The sequence below is a fragment of the Ursus americanus genome, chromosome 3 (genome assembly GCF_024610735.1).
Source record: "Ursus americanus isolate L20-20 chromosome 3, mUrsAme1.1.p, whole genome shotgun sequence".
In the NCBI taxonomy this organism is placed as follows: Eukaryota; Metazoa; Chordata; class Mammalia; order Carnivora; family Ursidae; genus Ursus; species Ursus americanus.
The window spans coordinates 17,429,863-17,449,652 of NC_142129.1; the positions used below are offsets into that span (position 1 = coordinate 17,429,863).

At 48.8% G+C, this 19,790-nt stretch overlaps 1 protein-coding gene and 1 long non-coding RNA gene across 2 annotated transcripts in view; one reads left to right on the plus strand and one right to left on the minus strand.

Annotated features, from left to right (window-relative positions):
- The window catches only part of LOC123788915 (uncharacterized), a 58,401-nt gene extending 49,921 nt beyond the window's left edge, over nt 1-8,480 (minus strand). The window contains exons 1-2 of the long non-coding RNA XR_015723820.1: nt 8,270-8,480; nt 7,340-7,572 (exon numbers count right to left, since the gene is read on the minus strand). This is a non-coding gene — a long non-coding RNA (uncharacterized LOC123788915). The remainder of the gene's footprint in view (nt 1-7,339; nt 7,573-8,269) is intronic.
- SLC13A4 (solute carrier family 13 member 4) overlaps nt 1-19,059 on the plus strand; it is a 40,463-nt gene extending 21,404 nt beyond the window's left edge. Inside the window, exons 6-16 of the mRNA XM_087860805.1 lie at nt 728-767; nt 1,774-1,851; nt 3,808-3,992; nt 7,363-7,479; nt 8,463-8,564; nt 9,944-10,045; nt 10,768-10,865; nt 11,078-11,202; nt 13,849-14,010; nt 15,240-15,377; nt 17,434-19,059. Coding sequence (XP_087716931.1) covers nt 728-767; nt 1,774-1,851; nt 3,808-3,992; nt 7,363-7,479; nt 8,463-8,564; nt 9,944-10,045; nt 10,768-10,865; nt 11,078-11,202; nt 13,849-14,010; nt 15,240-15,377; nt 17,434-17,571 — 1,285 coding nt within the window. The 3' untranslated portion in view covers nt 17,572-19,059. The remainder of the gene's footprint in view (nt 1-727; nt 768-1,773; nt 1,852-3,807; nt 3,993-7,362; nt 7,480-8,462; nt 8,565-9,943; nt 10,046-10,767; nt 10,866-11,077; nt 11,203-13,848; nt 14,011-15,239; nt 15,378-17,433) is intronic.
- Nucleotides 19,060-19,790: the final 731 nt, after the last annotated feature.

The following is a 19,790-nucleotide window of genomic DNA, read 5'->3' on the forward strand; positions in this document are numbered from 1 at the left end:
CTCCAAAGAATGCTTCCCTCTGAACCCCCATCAGCCCCTTACCCTCCCCTGGGGTAGCCTGGACATGGCTGTCGGCCACGGGACTCCAGTTCTGCACACGTGTCCAACATGTCTTCACATTGAGCTCATGGCACCCACTGTCCTCAGAACTAAGACACACCGAAGCATGCAGCTAGCGCTGAGCGTAGCCAGTAACGCTATAGTTCAGTTTCCACTTTCCTCTGGCTCTCATCTGCCTTTCTCCATGTGCAGCCCAGGCCCTCCCTGCTCCTGCAACCTCAGATGAGCATTTCACAAGTCTCTCCTCCTAGACAGTGACCTTCCCCGAGTCAGCCGGTGAGAATGTGGTCAGGGGCTCCGGGGCTCGTCTCTGGGCGCACTGTCTACTCCGCACATGCAGGTAGTAACACCTGCGCCATGCACCCGTCATGAGGGGAACGATGTCGTGAGGACTGCAGTTCGTAGTGAAGTGCTTGGCCCCTGAGAAGCACTCCGTGCTGGTTACTGGAAGCGTCAGCACTGCTTCTGAGGAAATGCTATGTCCCCACAAACCCCGACAGCATCCCTGGAAGGCCAGGAAGCCTCGGGTGAGATCAGTCTTCTTTGTAGCCTAGGAAACCGGACTCTAGAGAGGTCACTTACACAAACGCCAATGGGAGCGGGGGGCATTCCCATCTCATGGAGTCTGGTCCACTGTTGTTTTCCCATCTCCTTTGCTTTCTTCCAGCACATCGACTGCAGACTTCACCTCTCTGATGCAGAACAAGGTAAGGCCTTGATTTTTTTCTGTGCTTTAAGATCACTTGGCTGTCCTTCATGACAACTCAGGGACAGAGACGCCGGGCAGCTTGTCCTAGAGCCCAGGCGCAGCCACTGGTGTGAGAACATACAGGTGCTCACACGAGCCCGGATGTGAGAAGGGCTAGACGGGCTCCGGGCGAGGGCCTGCATACCTCAACCCCAGCCCTGAGAGGGCTTAGCCTCATAAAGTGCCCCTTCGCATTTCCCTGGAAACCCAATACTCAGCCATCCAGATTTCCAAGAGACACATTCATCCTCAGGAGGATTCCTTGCAGTGGGGATTACATACAAAAACTGTACTATAAAAAGGGTCACATTTAGAGATTCGTTTATTTGCTTTAGAGAAACAAAGCACACACGTGTGTGACTCGGGGGAGGAGCAGAGGGAGCGAATCTTCAAGCAGACTCCCTGCTGAGCGAGAAACCTGAGGCAGGGATCGATCCCACAATCCATGAGATCATGACCTGAGCTGAAACCAAGAGTCAGACATTTAACCGACTGCGCCACCCAGGAGCCCCCAAAGGGTCACATTTGTAGAGGAAAGCAGAGTTTATGGCCTCACCTCTTCCCCCAGAACTGGTTTCACATCTTCTTATATCAGCCCAAATTGTGATCACCAAACTGTGGACTTTGCTGTGGTGAGATTTTTTTTTTTTTTCATTTTCTTTGTGTTAAAGAAAAATGAAGGATTCTTCATTAGCTAATGAAGTTGCAGAAAGCTGTCCTACAAGGACAGAGCCATGTTCTGCCAAGTTTCAGAAGTCTCTGCAAATGGACTGCTTGGCACCCGCTGGATGGGACTCTGTGTCTTGGAGGCACGGTGGGGTGTCTCCCCACTGCATGCTCTCCGTGGCTTCTGGTCCCCGATGGCCACACTGCTGAGGCGTGAGTCACCATGGGGCAATTACGCAGCACCCCTCGAGGCCCCCCACCTCCTCTTCCTGACAGTGGGATGGTCTTTGTCCCCACAGAACGTGAATGGTGTGCCCACGGTCACCAGCCCGGTCAAAACAGCAAATCCCCAGGGCAAGAAGCAACACCGGTCCCAGGTAATGGAACTCACCCCCTTGACCCTGTTTCCTACATTAAAGGCCTTGAGCTTCCCAAGGGGCACTGGTCTTGAAGTTATGAGGGCATCAGGCCAGTGTGCTGTCACCAGGCACTCAGTCCACAAACATGCCTGGCCTGCGTGTGCCATGGAGGTCAAACGTCTAACTCACTCTTGATTTTGCAAGTCATTCTACCATCGGAGCCCCTGGTTTTATCTTCAACTATAAAAGGGTTGGACTAGATCAGAGGTGTTCAGATTTTTTTCTCAAAGGTGCTTTGGGGACAATGCAAATATTGTATTTGAGTATTCGGAGATTGTACGAAAACTGCTCTTTTTGTGCGAATGAGTATTTTCCTGCTACTTGCTATTCCACTGGGACGAAATGTGGAAACAAGATAGATCTTGAAGCTGGCCTAAAATCGCAGCTATCACTTGTAACCCTTGATTTCAAATTTTTGTGTCCATCCAAATAATCTCGAATATTTAACATCCATCATCAGCATAAATAATTGCCACCATTTCTGAAACCCTCAGTAGGTACCAAGCACAGTGTGCTGAGCACTTTCTCCCTAATCATGGCTCAGGGAGGTAGCAGAACCCCATTTCTGCAGATGAGGCAAAGAGACAACATCATGTGCCCACGGCCTCAGAGCCAGTAGTGAGAGGAGCATCTCGATTCAAATCCAAGTCTCCCTGACCACACGTGTCTACTTTCAGTTATAAAACAGACATATGCTGATTAAATGCTACGTTATGTTTTACATATTGGAGGTCCATGAAAATTTTCACGAGAAGAAAGGATCATGGGAAACCACTGGACCAGAGAATCTATGAGGCCTCTTACAGCTCTGATAATGAATTTCTCAGGAAGGCTTGCAAGGGTCCAGACTGACTTGGGCCCTCCTATGAGGTGGGGCACTTGTTAAGGGCTTTGAGAAAGGAGGCAAGGTGGCCTCTTCCCCGTGGTTTTCCCAGGGTCTGGCCTGCTGACGTTTGCACCAGGTGGCTCCTGGTCTCATGAAGACTCAGTGAGGGGAGACCAGGCCTATAGGGGCAGAGGGTACTTGTTTCTTCTTATTATTATTCTTTTTTTAAAGGACTTATTTATTTATTTGAGAGAGAAAGAGAGTGTGTGCAGTGGGAAGGGGCAAAGGAAGAGGGAGAGAGAGTCTTAATCAGGCTCCGTGCTGAGCTGGGAGCCTGACACAGGGCTCGATCCCACGACCCTGAGGTCACAACCTGATCGAAACAAGAGTCGGAAGCTTAACTGACTGAGCCACCCAGGTGCCCCACTTGCTGCTTTATCTACACTGGAGGCCAGAGGTCAGCAACCTCTGACCTTGAAAGGCCACCATGTGGGCCAAGGAGGGTGTGAGAGGAGCACCGAAGGCTAGCCTTATATGCAAGGGGAGGGGGAAAGTGGGGAGGCAAAACCAAGAGGCAAGAAGCAGACAAGAGTGAGGAGAGAATCACACACTAGACTCCCTCAGCAACCCCAGGCTTCTTTCTCAGACACCTCCCAGTCAGGACCCTCACTCCAACTCCAGAGAGAACCGCCATCTTCCATGTGTCATTCACACGCAAGGCGCAAGGCGGAGAGCAGCCAGTTTTGCTGGAGTTCAAGTGAAAACAGACGTGCTGTGACTAACAACAAAAGTAATACTAGCTTACCATTTGTCAAACGCCAGGAAGTGCTCTAAGTGCTTTACATACATTACTTCAATGACTCTTCACAACAATTGGGTGGAGAAAATAGGATTTTCTCCATTTTGCAGAAGAACACGCAGCTCAGAGGGGCTGCCCACATTGGTAAACGGTAGAACTAGGATTGGGGTTTGTCTTTCTGACACTCAAGCATAAAACCTTTCCACGGCACCATGGTGCCCGTCTTCATGCTTTGTGGCCCGGACAGCCCATGCTGGGATGGAAAGATTCACTGGTTTTTCTCTGCTAGGAAAAGCCTCTGGTCCTGATCCCCGGCCCCAGGAACCAGGAGCTCAACAGAAAGTACAAGTCCCAGCATGACCAGATGGTCTGCAAGTGCCTCTCTCTGAGCATATCTTATGCCGCTACCATTGGGGGCCTGACCACCATCATTGGCACGTCCACCAGCCTGATTTTCTTGGAACACTTCAACAAGTAAGTAACTCACCTGGCCGACAGATATCTACTCACCACCCACTACGTGTCAGGAGCTGAATGAGGTGCTAAGGACAGGGCAGAAAAGGGAACTAGAACAGTTTCTGTACCAAGAGGGAAAAGAGACGATGGAGCACGACAGTTCAGTGTGACTGGAGAAGGGCGGGGTTCTGCTGGGAGAGCCCACGGGGGGCCACCCAGTCCACGGGGAGGACACACCTCCCCAAGGACGGAGCTATGGAAGCCACACCGGAAGCACAGGGGGCCTGCACTGGATGAAGGGAGGTTTTCCAGACCAAGACAACAGCGAGTGGGAGACTCCGAGGCGAGGGAGCAGAGCACATAAAGGAGAATGGTGGAGGGCAATGGGAGGCCAGGGAGGTGGACGTGCAGATCATGAAGGGCTTCTTGAGGCCCGTGAGGGACCTTGGACTTCATCCGAAAGGCCATGAGAAGCCTTTGAAGAATTTTAGGCGGGAGTGAGATGCTCAGGTTTATAGTTTTGAAAGCTGATTCCGACTGAAAAAAAATGGAAAAGAGAAAGGAGGCAGCAGGAAGACAACTTTGGACACCACCGCAGATGCCCAGAAGAGGGCTGGCGGTGGCCTGCTAACCCAGGCAGTGGTGAGGAGAAACGGTCAGATTTGAGAGAGAGGCAGAGGTAGACTTGACCAGCCTCGGCAGGATTAGAAAGAATCTGAGAGAGCGAAAGGCCAAGTCTGATTGTCAGACTCATGGCCTCTGCAGCTGGGGGAACAGAGTTGCCCTTGCCCTAAATGAGCAGAAAAATAAGGAAATGTTGATGTAGAGGTTGAGATGGCCAGACGGATACACAGCTCTGAATCTCAAGAGGAATTTTTAAGCTAAAGGCATAGATTTAGAGACAGGGGCCTTCAGAACTGACTTCATGAGCACACAACCTGAACAATCGCACTGACCACCGTGCTCAGAAGGGCCCCACACTTCGCTTGATGCTCTGCTCTCACCATCTGGAAATTCTTAATCATTTTTGAACAAGCAACCCCACATTTGCATTTTGCACTGGGGCCCACAAATTAGATGGTAGTGGGTCCTGGTGGGACGCACACGGCAACTGAAGCCAGGAGAGTGAAGGAGATCAATCACTCAGGGAGAATATATAGAGTAAGTAGAGCAGGGGCCATACATATTAAGCTCAAATATTTAAAGTAGGCTGTAAATGAGAGAATAGTAGGTATCACACAGGGAAGAGGAAAATCTGGTGTCCTTCTATCCAAGGGAAGAAAGTATTCAAGGAGGAAGGAGTGGGCCATACTGTTTAAAGTGGCTGAATGACTAAGCAAAAGAAGGACAAAAATGTGTCCATTTGATTTGGTGACATGGAGGTTACTGGTGACCTAGGCAAGAGCAATTTGGTCCAGTGATTGAAAAGTGAAGCCAAATTGCAGTGAGTTGAGGAGTAAGCTGGCGGTGAGTAGACAGAGAGTTGTCCGTGATAAGGACAGGTATGGGATGATAATGGAGAGTCGAGTGGTGTCAAGAGGGGTTTTTAAGATGGAAGACATTTAAATGTCTATAGGGACCTCCAGGTGAAAGGAAAATTAAAGATTTGGGAGAGAGGGGATGATTGATAGAGTGATGTCCCTGAGAACACAAGAAGGGCTCTAGAGCAGAGAGCAGAGAAACTGATCACAGACAAGAGAAGAAACACACTTTTCATTTTAGGAGGAAAAGGAAGGAAGCAAGGAAGGAAGGGAAGGAAGAAGCGGGGAGGGAGGAAAGGAGAAGAGAAGAGAAGAGAAGGGAGGGAGGGAGGGAGGGAGGGAGGGAGGGGAGGGGAGGGGAGGGGAGGACAGACCAATGAAAGGTTAAGACCCAAGTCCCCAGGATCTGAGTGTCACAGAGTCCTCACACCATATTACTCTGTCCAGACTCTGAATTTCTACTCTCTAATTTCTGATTCACTCTGTGGTTGGGCTAATTCATATTCTCTTAGTCTCCTTCCTGGGTTGTGTCCTGGTACATTGAGTCATCACTGTGGCATACATGGACAACAGGGATCCTATGAAAGAAAGGTGCACTCCCTGGGTTGCCCCTAGTCTGAAAGTGCTGCCATGCTTTTTCTTGGCATTGGTGAACAGACCACCATGAGTTCATTCTGGCTGTGTTTCAAAAATCTACAAATTAGTTGTTACACTTTATAAAGTGCTATAGATGGGAATAGGCTCCCACATGTATCCACAAAAGTCTATTTAATCTATTCTAAAAACCCATTCCCTTTCCTGGGTCCAGGAACAGGGCCTAGATTTCTATGTACAGAGAAGAGAAGACGCAACAGACTTCATTCCTGTTAGTCCACTACAGGCCAGACTTACACCCCCTGGTAGCCTTCTAGTTCCAAAAGCCCTTCTTTCCACCCCATCCCCCCATCAATGACCCACTCTGGCCCTTAGGGAAGGCACAAGCTGTCACAATTTCCCAAGAAGCACATGGATGGTAAAGGTATGTCCCTGACCAGGCCACAGTGCAAAGAAGTGGATGTCCCTGTGATGACAGAGAAGATGAAACACTCTTACAACCTGTGTTTCCACTGCATTCTCTCTGGGGGGGATTCTGCTCTTTGTCTTTCTCTTTTTCCATGCAGTGCCTAGTGTGAAAAGAGGGGCAGTCTCCTCCCACCTTAGAGGTGGGAGAAGAACCCAAGAGGAAAGGAACACAGGTGTTGTCTAGGCTAAAGTCATGACTCACATGTGGCCCATCATGGCTCCTCAGGAAACAACACCTGGGCTGGGGGCCACAGCTCTTCCTGATGAATGAAGAGTCCTCCGGGTAACCTTCCTGAGACCCTAGGACAGCAGTGGTTGTTGATAAAAGATTTGGAGATTCCAAGTCATGGCTCTCCTAGGGGCACTATTAATACCTGGAACCTTCACGACACTCGAAAGTCCAAACTTCTCCAGAATTGGTGCCTTGCATCCCCCATCAAAACTCACATTCCTTCAAGGACTTTATAAATCAAGTTTACCAGACTGCCCTTTCCATTCTCCGTTGTCCTGAAAACCAGATGAGTAAACTTAGTTCTGACTCTTTACATAGATCAAGAGCAAAACAGCTCCCGAGTGTTTCTCCTGAGTGCAAAGTGTATATACTTCAGTGGTATCAAGTCTGGTTGCTTAGGTGCCCTTTCTAGCTCACTTCATGCTGCTTGGCTGGGCCCTGTACAGTTGCAGCTGGGAGATACGTGAGTTCTAGATAATGTGTTACCTACCACGTCGTTACCATTAGCTCTGATGTCTGTCTTCTTAGGGAGCATTTAGCTTATCACCCCCAGGAACGACGTGGGAGTCCAGCCTTTTCTCATCACTGACCTGGTTCTTTCCCCCGCAGCCAGTACCCCCGCTGCAGAGGTGGTCAACTTCGGCACCTGGTTCCTCTTCAGCTTCCCCATCTCCCTCCTCATGCTGGTGGTCAGCTGGTTCTGGATGCACTGGCTGTTCCTGGGCTGCAAGTGAGTCCCAGGGCCCCGCCGGCGAGGTAGCGAGGCTCTCCTGTCCATCCAAAGTCATGGCGGGAGGCCCGGGGAGCGCCATCCAAGGCCGAGCTGCCGAGTAACCACAGAGGATGCGTGAGGAGAAGCCACTGGACAAGACGGGGAGTCAGGCATCCTCTGGTCTAGCCACTCTAAACACGCATGGCCTCGGCACTTCACTATGAGCTCTGCAATGGAATGTTCTTAATTCCAACTCACTGGTTAAAGGAACCGGCATTTATAAAAAGTCTGAAGGGGAGGGTGGTTAATGTAGTTTCATTTCTCTCAAAGCATACAGAATAATTTGAACTAACTTCTAAAGAAATGTGACTCCAAATAGAAGTTTCCTTAGGCTTAATTTGATAGACACGAGTAATTCATACATAGTAGTTGCAGGAACTAACAATTCATGTACTTCTCCAAGTCATAAGTAAGACATTCCTCTTGCAATATTATTTCTGATATTAATCTGCCTAGCAAGCCTTTCTTCATAACCATATTTCGATCAGCCTCAAACACATAAAGGGAAGATATATATAATGTTTTGCTATTGGTCCATGGGACCCAAGATTCCCATTGCTCAGGGAATGTTCTCTGAGTTGCTTTTTTTTTTTTTTTAATAACTCAGAAGCTACTATCAAATCAGTGATAGCTGTATATTTCTGTACCTCCAGAATGTAGAAACTACCCCACATAAACACACTCGCACAAGTCTGTAAGACATGATACTTCATGTCGATACACCAGAGGTATACCCATGTGGACATACCCGGAAGCCTCAGGGAGAGGCTGAGGGGAGGCTGTGAAACCTGGCAGATAAAAGTCGTAGGAGAGCTGGGCTTGGAGAGAAGAGGCGACTAGTGATCACAGCAAGGCAACAGTTGAGCATTTGCTCAATCCTTGACTTCCCTGGGCCTCAGAAGCACGTTTCCTTTATTCTTCTGCTCCTTCTTCCTTCTCAGTTTTAGAGAGACCTGCTCCCTGAGCAAGAAGAAGAAGACCAAAAGGGAAGAGGTGTCAGAGAAGAGAATCCAAGAGGAATATGAAAAGCTGGGAGCCATTAGGTAAAATTCAGCCCTTCACCCTCTCTCCTTCCCCCAGATAGAAAGCATAGCAGGTGAAGTGAGCACGCAAGCAGCCTTGTTCCCCACAGCCCCCTGAGCTGGGGAATTTTCCACAACTACGAATCCAGGCCTTTACAGATGCTTCTGAATGCCCAAGTCCGGCTAGTCCAGATTCCAGGTGGCCGCCCTTCCCCTTTGCCATGTTCCAAGTCCAAGGTATAGCCGCCATGTGGGGGTGGATGGCGCAGCTGGGGTGGCCGGGGAAAGAAGCGTGAGACAGCACAGCCACCCCCTTGGGACAGGCCCAATTCCCCGTACAGTCAGCACCCCTGCTGCTCTGAATGGGCCACCGCCGCTCCCATGGCCACTCCTGGGGAGCTGGGGGGCATCAGGCATCATCAAATACAGACTTGAAGACAGAAGGCTGGAGGAATCACCACCCCCTCAGCCATTATCAGCTTTCCCCAGTGACCCCACAGCCTATTTAGTGCCATTTTTCTCCTTTTATGGCAATAGGCAGGTACAGCTTTGGGCAAAAGGATCCCGGTATAAGCAGTATTTTAAAATGTTTTAATTTATAAAAGGAATACCCATTCATTGTAGAACATTAAGAAAATACAGGAGAATATAAAGAAAAAAACTAAAATTGACTTCTATTTATTCAGTGTTAACTGTTAACAACTGTTACCATAATGTACTCTTCCTTCCATGCTTTTTTCTTGCAAAATTATATGTATTTTTGCTAAAATTCAGTCCAAACTGAACATAGTTTTATATCTTGTCTTTTTTTCACTTAGCATTAGACTGTCATTATATTCCCAGGCCATCAGCTCTGCAGCGCAAACATCATTATTAGATGCATCTCATACGAACCTACAGTTATACCAAAATGTATTTGACATCGTGGAATATCACGGAGTGTAGATTGTTTCCACTTTTAATGTTTAGTTTTTAAATAGAGAACATATCACTGTGCATTTCTAGTTATTTCCTTACATGGAAGGAAGGACCGAATCTGAGGCCCCTGACGTCATCAGATTCCCTCCAAAATGTTGTAGCCACTCCTACCCCCACCAGCCGAGTGTGAGGGCCTTTTCCACTGCATTCTCCCTGGAGGCCCTACTCTGCACTGCGTAAACGTAGGCTGCTGTTCCACGTCAACCCTTACCTCGGCTTCTCTAGCAGATGCGGGTGACGTCACGTTGTCTGGCATCTTCTCAGCCCTCTTCCCACTTCTGCTCAGCGGCTCAGAGCGGCGGGGCAGCCACTGTTTTGTCCCCGGGATGGGGGCTCTGAACACAGGCGCACCCCATGCGAAGTGAAAAAGCAAACAGAAACCTCCCAGTTCCTGGAGCAGCTTTTCCTGTTGTATTTTATAGCTACCCTGAAATGGTAACTGGGTTTTTCTTCATCCTGATGACCGTGCTGTGGTTCACCCGGGAGCCTGGCTTTGTTCCTGGATGGGATTCTTTCTTTGAAAAGTAAGTGGTACTGTCTCCTCCTTACTAATAACCCCCTGACACACACCCTTCAGGCAGTTCCCACCAGTGTCCCTCCTCGACTCATAGAGGCAGCCGTGAGCCCAGGAAGCACTCCGTCCCCTTGAAAGTGCCCCCTTCTTAGGGAAGCCAGTATGGACAGTGTGTGGCATCTGAGTCTGGGGTTGGGAGCTGGTGCTGCCCCGACCAGCCATGTGACCTTGATCTTGTTACTTAAGCTCTTGGAACCTCAGTTTTCTCGCAGGTGGCTCTGAGGCATAAAGATCAAATGCCAGCTGTGAGAGCCTGAGGGGGTGGCCGAGGCCTTGGCAGGCAGAGGCAGGTAGAGGCCCCAGGGCCGTCCCTGCAGGACCCCTGAAGGCTGGGGCCACACCTCTCTCAGCTCAGCTTCTCAGAGGAGCAAAGACACACACGGAGGTGTGACCTTTGCAGGAAAGAGACTCATCCTTTTCGAGTCTCCTTTATCGAAATAACTCCTGCCACACTAAGATGCCTACCCTCACCAGACCCAGCCTCCAGACTTCAACCCTCGCCTACTCAATCCACCGCTGGACAGCACGGCAGCAGCTGCAGGAAGGAAGGCTGACCACCCACTAGACTGGGTCCTAAAAAGAGGCACTGTGTTCAGACAGACTGTCCCGAGACATCATGGTCCCCTCCCCCTGCTGACCCTCCGCCTCCAGCCCTGCTTGTCTCTTTGCTAGGAAGGGCTACCGCACCGATGCTACGGTCTCTGTGTTCCTCGGCTTCCTCCTCTTCCTGATCCCAGCAAAGAAGCCCTGCTTTGGGAAGAAGAGTGACGGTGAGAGAAGTTCAAGGGAAGAAGTCAGGGCTGGCTCTGGTCAATCATACCCCAGTCAGAATTTTCAGAAGAGCCTTCCCAAGGCCTTCTGAGTCCCCCCACGAGAGCAGAGCAGCCTTCCAAATCATCGGTTCGCCCATTAGGCCCCTGTCTCCACAACCCCCACCCATTAAGGTTTCATCTGGCTCTTCCTCTGTCTACCTGTGATCCAGGGCAGAACCAGGAGCCCTCGCTGGGGACAGAGCCCATCATCACATGGAAGGACTTCCAGAAGACCATGCCCTGGGAGATTGTCATTCTGGTGGGGGGAGGCTATGCCCTGGCTTCTGGCAGCAAGGTAACTCTTGAATCCTGTTCTTCTTGGGCCAAAGAGTTTTTAAGCAGCTTTACCTAATGAATCATTTTGATGCTGGGGGGAAGATTCAAAGGTGCTGAGGGAGAGGTGAACGTTCACCCCACGGACCAGTACAGCCAGGCGTGGATACCCCGTCCTGCCCCGAGCTTCTAGGCTAGTGCTGCTGAGAACAGACTTACAGATCAGCTGTGCCAGGGAGTCACAGCACATGGGCACTCCCACCTCACTGCCCGGCCCATACAGCCACAGGCACAAATTTATTGGATTTTATAGCCATCTCCTTCTGGGCATTTGACAGTGGTGGTAAGAAATGTGTCTCTAAAGGGTCCAGACACACCCTACATCTACACAGAGCAAACTGTGCCTCAGTCAGTCCATACGCATATATTGAGCCCCTTTGGAGAATGTGTTCTAAATCTGGGCTTTAGACACCCCTGGGCTTGGACAGCACCAGTGACAGGGCACTCCCTGAGCGGGGAACAGAGAATTGCTCTTTACTCTTAGCTCAGATCTTCTGTATGTCTTCCAGTTGACTCTGGCTCTGTCCTCTGGAACCCCATCCTAGGTAATAATTATTAAAGTCATAAAAAGTTATTAGATCCCCTTAGATCATCTTCCTCCCCCTCAACTATAACTCCCTAGATCCTTCAACCATTCTTCAAGAAGCAGTGACTCCTTACCACGCTGGTCTCTCTCCTCGGGACTCACTACACTTTGCCCTTGGACTTATTCAAATGTAGTCCAGAGGTGGTCAGTCTACTGCAGAGTAAAGTAGTCGTATTACCCAAGCCCCATCTCTCACCTCTGATCCAAGCACCAATCTGTATTTTTATGGGAGCTTTTATAAGGCTTCATTGGCACTCATGTCAACATTTATATTGAAATTGCAGCCAACTGAAACTCTCATTCTTTTGTTAGCCACTATTAAATGTCCCGTCTTGCAGCCAATCCTGTATATGTGCTGTTATTTCTAATTCCAAGTTCAAAATATCATACCTCTTAATTGAATGTCAGTTGTTAGTTTTAGCCCGATTTTTTTTAACCAAAATTTTATATGTATTACAGATAGCATAGGTGATATTTCTGTAAAATCTATTGACTCTACTAATTTTAATAATATAATTCAAGTATGATATAGGTGATTCCTACCGAGTTTGAAATAATTCAGTCTTGACATGAGGAAAATCCAATGTAAAATGTTTTTGTATCGAGGTTAAAAAAAAAAGTAAGACTTCCTTTGTTGTGCTTTTCTAACTTGGAAATCTAATTTCTCGATTTATTTCAAATTACAGTATAAAATAGCTTCTGGAAAAAATTGCTATTAAATTTTTTCACTTTACTTTTGAGTACAGTCTGGATCATGTGATCAGTGGAATGCCATTTCTTTGTAAGAAGTACTGTTCCCACTGAGCTAACTGCTCTTCCTCCCCTTTGTCCAGTGGATAAGGTGTAATGTGCTATAAGAGGTAACAATCACAGAGTTCCTGTAGGCCTCAAAGCCCTGTTCCAGCCACAAATTGCTGTAGTCCCCACATGTTGGATTTGCAGTTCACAGGCCATGGAGCAAAAAGAGAAAAGAAAGCGCTCCCAGGAGATGCCTGGGTGGCTCAGTCAGTTGGGCGTATGCCTTCGGCTCAGGAAAAGTCAGAGCACATCAGCCATAGAAGAGAGAGGAGGAGGGAGGGAGGGCAGGAGAATGCATATGGCAACCTGGGTTTATAGTACAAAAACTCAGCGGTGTCCTTTATTTTCTAAGGGAGGGAGGGAATCTCCACCATTGGCAAAGGAACAGCTTCCAACCAAAGAAGTTATTCCAAGTGGGTAATAATATTCATTTATTGAAGTAGATCTATATAAATTTTGCTAATGGAAAAGGTTCGAGAGTGGCACCATACCTTCAAATCTTGTGTCGTGAAAAAACACTGGTGGATCGTAGATCCTGATGTCAGCCATGAGGAGACTGGACCTGAAACAGGCCGGACGGCCATGACTAGCTTGGTGGGCCAGCCTGGTGGCACCCTCCCAATGAGTGTGGCTAGACTGGGAATCCCTCTATGTAAAGCTTCTAGTGTTCAGCCCGGCCCACTGACTCCCCACAAACCACAGGAAAGGCTACTATCCAAAGATGTTGATAATTTCCCCTTTTCACAGGTGATAAGAGAGCTAGATTTCAAAAGTAGAATTAAGGATTACACTGGGGAATCTGTGTCAAAATCACTGTTGACTGGATGCACAGAGTGAGAATGTCAGAGGCTGGAGAGAGTAATGAGATCGAAGGGCCCGTTGCCCCAAAGATCTCCAGCCCCTGCCAAGCCATCATGGCAAAATCCTGAGAAGAATCACAGCCATTAGGATGGGTGGCTCTCCATGCGCTGTGACGAGTGCCCAGGAAACCCCGAGACTGAACGTTATACAATCATAAAGAATTTTCTGGGCTGTAAAAATGATCTTATCATCAAATCAGTAATGCCTCTGGGTCCAGTCTGCCTGAAAATAGGACGCCAAATTAGATGACTCCTAGTGGTTCCTTCCAACCCCCCAACATCCCTGACCTTCTGGAGTCTAAGAATTCCATGGGGAATGTGCTCTTCCTCCTCTCTTCTTACTGTGTCACCCGTCTCCCTGCAGAGCTCTGGCCTCTCCACGTGGATTGGGCACCAGATGTTGTCTCTGAGTGGCCTCCCACCGTGGGCTGTCACCCTGTTGGCATGCATCCTGGTGTCCATCGTCACCGAGTTTGTGAGCAACCCAGCCACCATCACCATCTTCCTGCCCATCCTATGCAGCCTGGTGAGTAGGGCAGGGCGCCCAGATGTCAGGAGGAGCTGCCTTGGGCCCAGGGAGCAGTTCCCCAGCTGTCCTCTCTCCTCTGGTCATTGCCACAGACATCACGGATCGGTGCTCCAGCGCTAGTTGGGAAATGGTTTCAAATTTGATTGATAGATAGATAGATAGATAGATAGATAGATAGATAGATAGATAAAATTGTAGCAAGGGTTCTAGAAACCCTTTTCCGAAAGACTAGGATTAGTTTAGAGGCAGCCTGAATGGAAACAAGAATGCAGAGAATATCCTTAAAACCCTAGGATTCCAATTACTCACAATCATCATTTCTTTCTCTCCTAAGATCTAAGAGTAGGGCCAGAGGAATAACTACAGAAAATGGGGGCAAAATGCTCCCAGAAGTACCCTCAGCTGTAAAGACCAAGACCACAGCTCTGTCATCACCACCTCCCCCCAGTTTCTCTGTCCAGGGGTGGGGGTCTGAGAACTGAGGCAATGCCAGCCTCATCCCATGGTCTCAGAACAATTTCTTATTCATGAATGAGGGGAGGGGAGCAACTCCCAGATCTCAGCCCGGCTAAGCAACCCCCAAGGTAACGCACCAGACACAATGCTGCGTCTGTCCCATTAGTGAGCTGGAACCTATCAAATGAAGCCTCCATCCCCAACAAATTGATACCCTTCTGCTCTCTTTAACCCCAAACTACCCCCAGCCACTATCTTTGCTCTTTGCTCAGATGTCGCCTTCCACCTGCTCCCTCCATCATCTCATTTGTGTGAGCATGGGAGTGCACTTAGCTAAAACTCGGCAACACTGAGGGTAAGGCCATGGGTTTCAAATCCCATACAAAGCAAGCAGCACCTAGAAAAACACCTTAGTTCTGCACCCCAAGGATGAGGGATCCCTACCTCAACCCAAGCAGCTTACTCATGAGATTTGAGTTTGAAGAATGAATCTCTCGGCTAAAGGATAAAATTAGACCAGCACCAAGAAATGAGACATCCCTTCTAGGAAGGAACTCAGAGCCCACGTTTCCACCGGAAGTAAGTGAGCAGCACGAGCCCACCCAGGTTGCCCAGCACTGTATGCCCTCGAGGGTAGTGATTTAACTGCCCCCACCAGCCAAGGTTGGCCACCACCAAGCCACCACTTAAAGCATGTTTGTGATTTTAAGCCCAAGAAGTGCAAGCCGCATCTCAGCGCTGACGTTTCTGTGAATTCTCTCTTCTCCTAGTCTGAAACGCTGCACATTAATCCACTCTACACTCTGATCCCAGTCACCATGTGCATCTCCTTTGCAGTGATGCTGCCCGTGGGCAATCCCCCCAACGCCATCGTCTTCAGCTACGGGCACTGCCAGATCAAAGACATGGTGAGTCATGGGTGCCCGCTTCCTGCCGATGGACAGGGACGAGTGGCTCCACAGCCTTCTCCTGAAGTTTATCATTTTGCAGCAGTGTCTGTGGTCTGTCAACACCCAGTCTAGTGTGGTCGAAAAATGGTGCTGGCAAAAAGGCCTTCAGCCGGTCCACAAGCACCAAGAATAGCAAGAATGTGCTCTCCCACCCTTATCCAGGCAGAGAAAGCTGGAACAGACACGAGATGCAACCCAGGGTGAGGCGGCACAAGGCTCTGCCTGTTTCTTCACTGGACCAGTGGGGATGTTCACCACAAAAGCCACTGGTTTACTCACAGAAGCGAAGTAGGAGAAACTGTAGGAGCCTAGGGTGAAAGGTCTGATGGGACAGGACCCTCCCATTGAACTCTCCCCAATGCCAGAACCCCTGAGGCAACAATGGCAAAATGAAGCACCCACATCTCATTTCTTAGTTCTCAGCTGGACTCCCACAAGATGGCTCTGGGGAGACATCTGGTCAGATTGTCGTGTTGGGCCTATTTACCCTCAACCCCTCAACCTATACTCACTGCTGTGCTCCTGGATATCCAGGCCGCTGGGGGATGGGGGAAAGATGAAAACAACTCCTGATTACTGGGGCCGGGATGAGATAGGGCTGTCCCCCTTGCTGAGGGTCTCACACATTCTAGTTCAGTATAGTCCAAACTCGTACTCAGCAGCCCTGTAAATACCAAATGGAGGAAAGGGAGAGCTTCAGGCCAGTAGCAGATATTCAGATCCTTTGTACCATCCAAACTGCTCATACAGGTCCTCTGTAATACTTCAGGGAAGGGAGGGCACAGCCATCGCCCCTCCCCTCCCCCTCATCTCTTACCGCACCACCCTATCTGCTCGAGAGAGTTGAGCTCAGTCCCAACTTTCCTGTCCCCTACTTCCTCTCCTGGGTACCCCCACCATTCACCCCCTTTCCCCGTCATCTTTTCTGGAATCAAGTGATCAGTGACAGTGCCTTTCAAAGGCACCAGATGACAAGAGGTGAGCCAGTCGTAGGTTCTATTCCCAGCCCAGGCACTGACCTGAGACCTCCATTTCCTCACCTGCAGAAGACGGAGGTTCCAACTACATGCTCTGCTTCCTTTCAGCTCTAAACGACTTCAATTCAGCCCCGTTAGAACATGCCTCCTCTGGCTAGGGGACCTGGGCAGTTCACGCCCAAAGCCCAGGGGGCAAGATGATTAATAAGTCCAGGGCTCTGGCCAGAAAGCAGAGAAACAACACATCTAGTCACTTGCTTGGAACAATTTCCTAGCATTCATGTTCCCTCACAGATTTCCCAACTTCATGCCAGCTAGTGGACCTGCGGTGGTCACAGCGGTGTGCTTGCTTCCTCCCTGGTAGGCTGCCAGCTACCCTTACTGTACATTTTTCCATCTGGCCCTGGCTCTGCCAGCCATCCTCCCTCACACCCCCCTCAGCCTGTGTCACTTCCATGGCAGCAATGGGAGGGTTCAGGGTCATGGAGGTGACATTCCCTCAGCAGAAAGCAGCAAAGCTAGCATGTCTGTGTCACCCTCCCATGGAAGGGCTGAGCAGAGGCAGCTGACCTGGTTCTCCAGGTGAACCCAAGGCACACTACCTTCCATAAGCTGTTGCTTTGGGAAGGAAAAAACAGTTAACAGTGGCAAAGGCTTCGTACAGTGGGGCCTCTCCTACAGGTCCCCTATGTGTCAGCACATTAAAGGCTCCAAGAGTTCCCGCCTTAATGCATTTCCCTATCATGTAGCTAACAGGATCCTTGCGTAGCATAACTCTTAACATTCTAACACCTGGTGTTCCAAGTACATGCCTCCCAGGCTTCCACTTGAGAGTGAGAACACAAGTGGAGATGGTTCTAATGGCTTCTCCCATCCTTCACAGTCTTGAGCCACCCTTGGAGGCAACACTCCAGATTCCAGGCAGTGACTGGAACAGGTCAGGGCCAAGGCTTGGGTGGGCAGCATAGATGCAGAGACTGGGGGATCTGTGCTGCGGCCTGCTCAGTGATGAGGATGGGCTGCTTTGTGTCCTACAGGTGAAAGCTGGCCTGGGGGTCAATGTCATTGGCCTGGTGATCGTCATGGTAGCCATCAACACATGGGGAGTTAGCCTCTTCCACTTGGACACTTTTCCAGCCTGGGCGAAGGTCAGTAACATCACTGATCAGGCCTAATGCGAGTGGGCAAACGGTCCAACCGAAGGAGCTGCCAGCACCTAACAGAATCTGACCAAGAGGCCAAGGAAGCCACCAGGAGCGCACAACCAACACCAGAAGATTCCGCCATCTGCCTCCTCAAGCAAAGTGCAGCAAGCCTCCGACAACCAAAACACATGCTTGGTGTTCGTGCCTTCTGCTCTGCCCTCCTTCCTTAGCACCATAGTTCAGGAAACCCTGTGACCTTTCTCACTTCTGGTATCTTGGGCTCTCCACTTCTTTCTGAAGACAGGAAGAGAAGAAAACCTTAGTCGCCCCTCAGAGGCTAAGCCTCACAAACTAGCCTTACTAGGTTTATTCTTAATACCTTAACCCCTTTTTAGGAATTGAAGGGGGAATCCAAATCATCCTACCTGTGCACAGATAACGAAACCAGTTACATCTCCTCTTTCGGAGGAAATTCTGCCCCTGAATTTTCTCATCAGTGTTTCTATCCTTAAGCTCTCACCACAAAAAGGCAATCTGGGTAAGTCCTCTTTGTGGCAATCAGTACTCCTTTCTCATTACTTTAGCGTCTTCCTTCAATGGCTTCTCTTTACCTTTGGCACCAAATTCCCATAAAGAAATAGTGTTCTCCTTTAGAAAGGGGCTGGTAAGCTTCTCTCTGTCGAAGGAAAAGTAGAGGAAGATGACACATTGAAATTAGTACAGGCATCCCCCACTTTTCAAAAGTTCTAGTTACACCACTTCACTTTTACGAAAGACCTACGTTAGTACCAGTTGTCGCTAGCTGAAAGAAATCTGAAGAGGATTTTCAGGTTTAGGAGAAGAGTGCATGTAGCGTTCAGCACTGGTTTTGCAGCAAGCCCTTAGAGGAGCAGTGCGCAACCTGAGCAGCTGGAGTGGTGCCACCATGCCCCCTCCCGGGAAACAACACTCAGCATCTCAGCATCAAGCTGCCAGAGCTGCGAACACCTGTGCTTTGTCTTTATTTTGTGCCCCGTTAGCAAGTGTCCTAAGGTATCAGAGAAGCCTAAGAGAGGTTCTTTTTTGGGTCTGCCAATGCTCAGATATTTTTCCATATAAATGAATGGTAACTGCTGCTTTGCTTGATGCCATTTCAGCTTACGAAAGGTTTCACAGGAATGCTCTACTTTGGGATAGTGGGGGGACACCTGTCTCTCTCTTTACTTACCACTAATCAATACCACTGCATTGGTTCAGTTGGGAGGGAGAAAAAACTCTCATACCTGTTTTATTAATGGGGCCCAAACTATCATTAAGACCTCAGTACTATTAATGTATCTGACTAGCTTTCTTCTGCATGTAATGAGGAGTTCATTCCTCAGAAGACAAGTACAGAAAGTTCCAAACCATCAGTCACTTCCTACAAGTCAATGAGTCCCTTGGGGGGAGAGAAGATGTCTTATGTTCCTTAACATCTCCAGCAACTTATACAATATAGTAAACTAACTACTCAATAAATGTTGCCCGTGAGAAAAATCACTTTGGAAATCAAGGCCTCCTGTTTCCTCCTGAAAACCATGCCATTTTCCCCACGACAGATGTCCTTGCTATATGACTGGCTATAGCTCCCAAGGCCCCTGGCTTGTAGGCAATACATATTTCAGATTTCTACCACCAGTACCTTGCTAAATCAGTCTTACTGGAAAAGTAATACTCCACAGTTACTTCATTCTTTTAATTGATTTTAAGTTACTATTGATAACATGGGCAGTTTTCCCACACAATAACTTATCAATAAAGTCACTCCCTTAGTTTATCAAATATCTGTGAATTCTAAAATTTCTCTTGTGCCGGCCAACACTTGCATGCTCTGACCACAGCACAAATGACCAGATTTAACCACGAATATTACTGCTTCTGCCCTATCAACTGGCCTAGGCCACATTATTTGACTCCTTATAAAGACCTACTGAGCCCAAATAAATACTAGTGTTATGCACACAATAGCTGGTTTGACCGAGTCAGCAGCTCTACAGTTATTTTGCTATAAAATGTTCAGAAGAGTCAGGGTGTTGTCGTATTGTCACAGCTGCCAAATTGTCAACTGTCTGACCCATGCCAGAACTTAAGACGCCAAGCCCCTATTCATATTAAGACAATGGTGCAAATAGTAAGATTCAGAGTACAAATAGTAAAAAAGAGGAAGAAGAGGTGACTAAGAATTCAGTGGATTTAGAATTCCTGGCCGCTGTGCAGCCTTTGTGAACCTC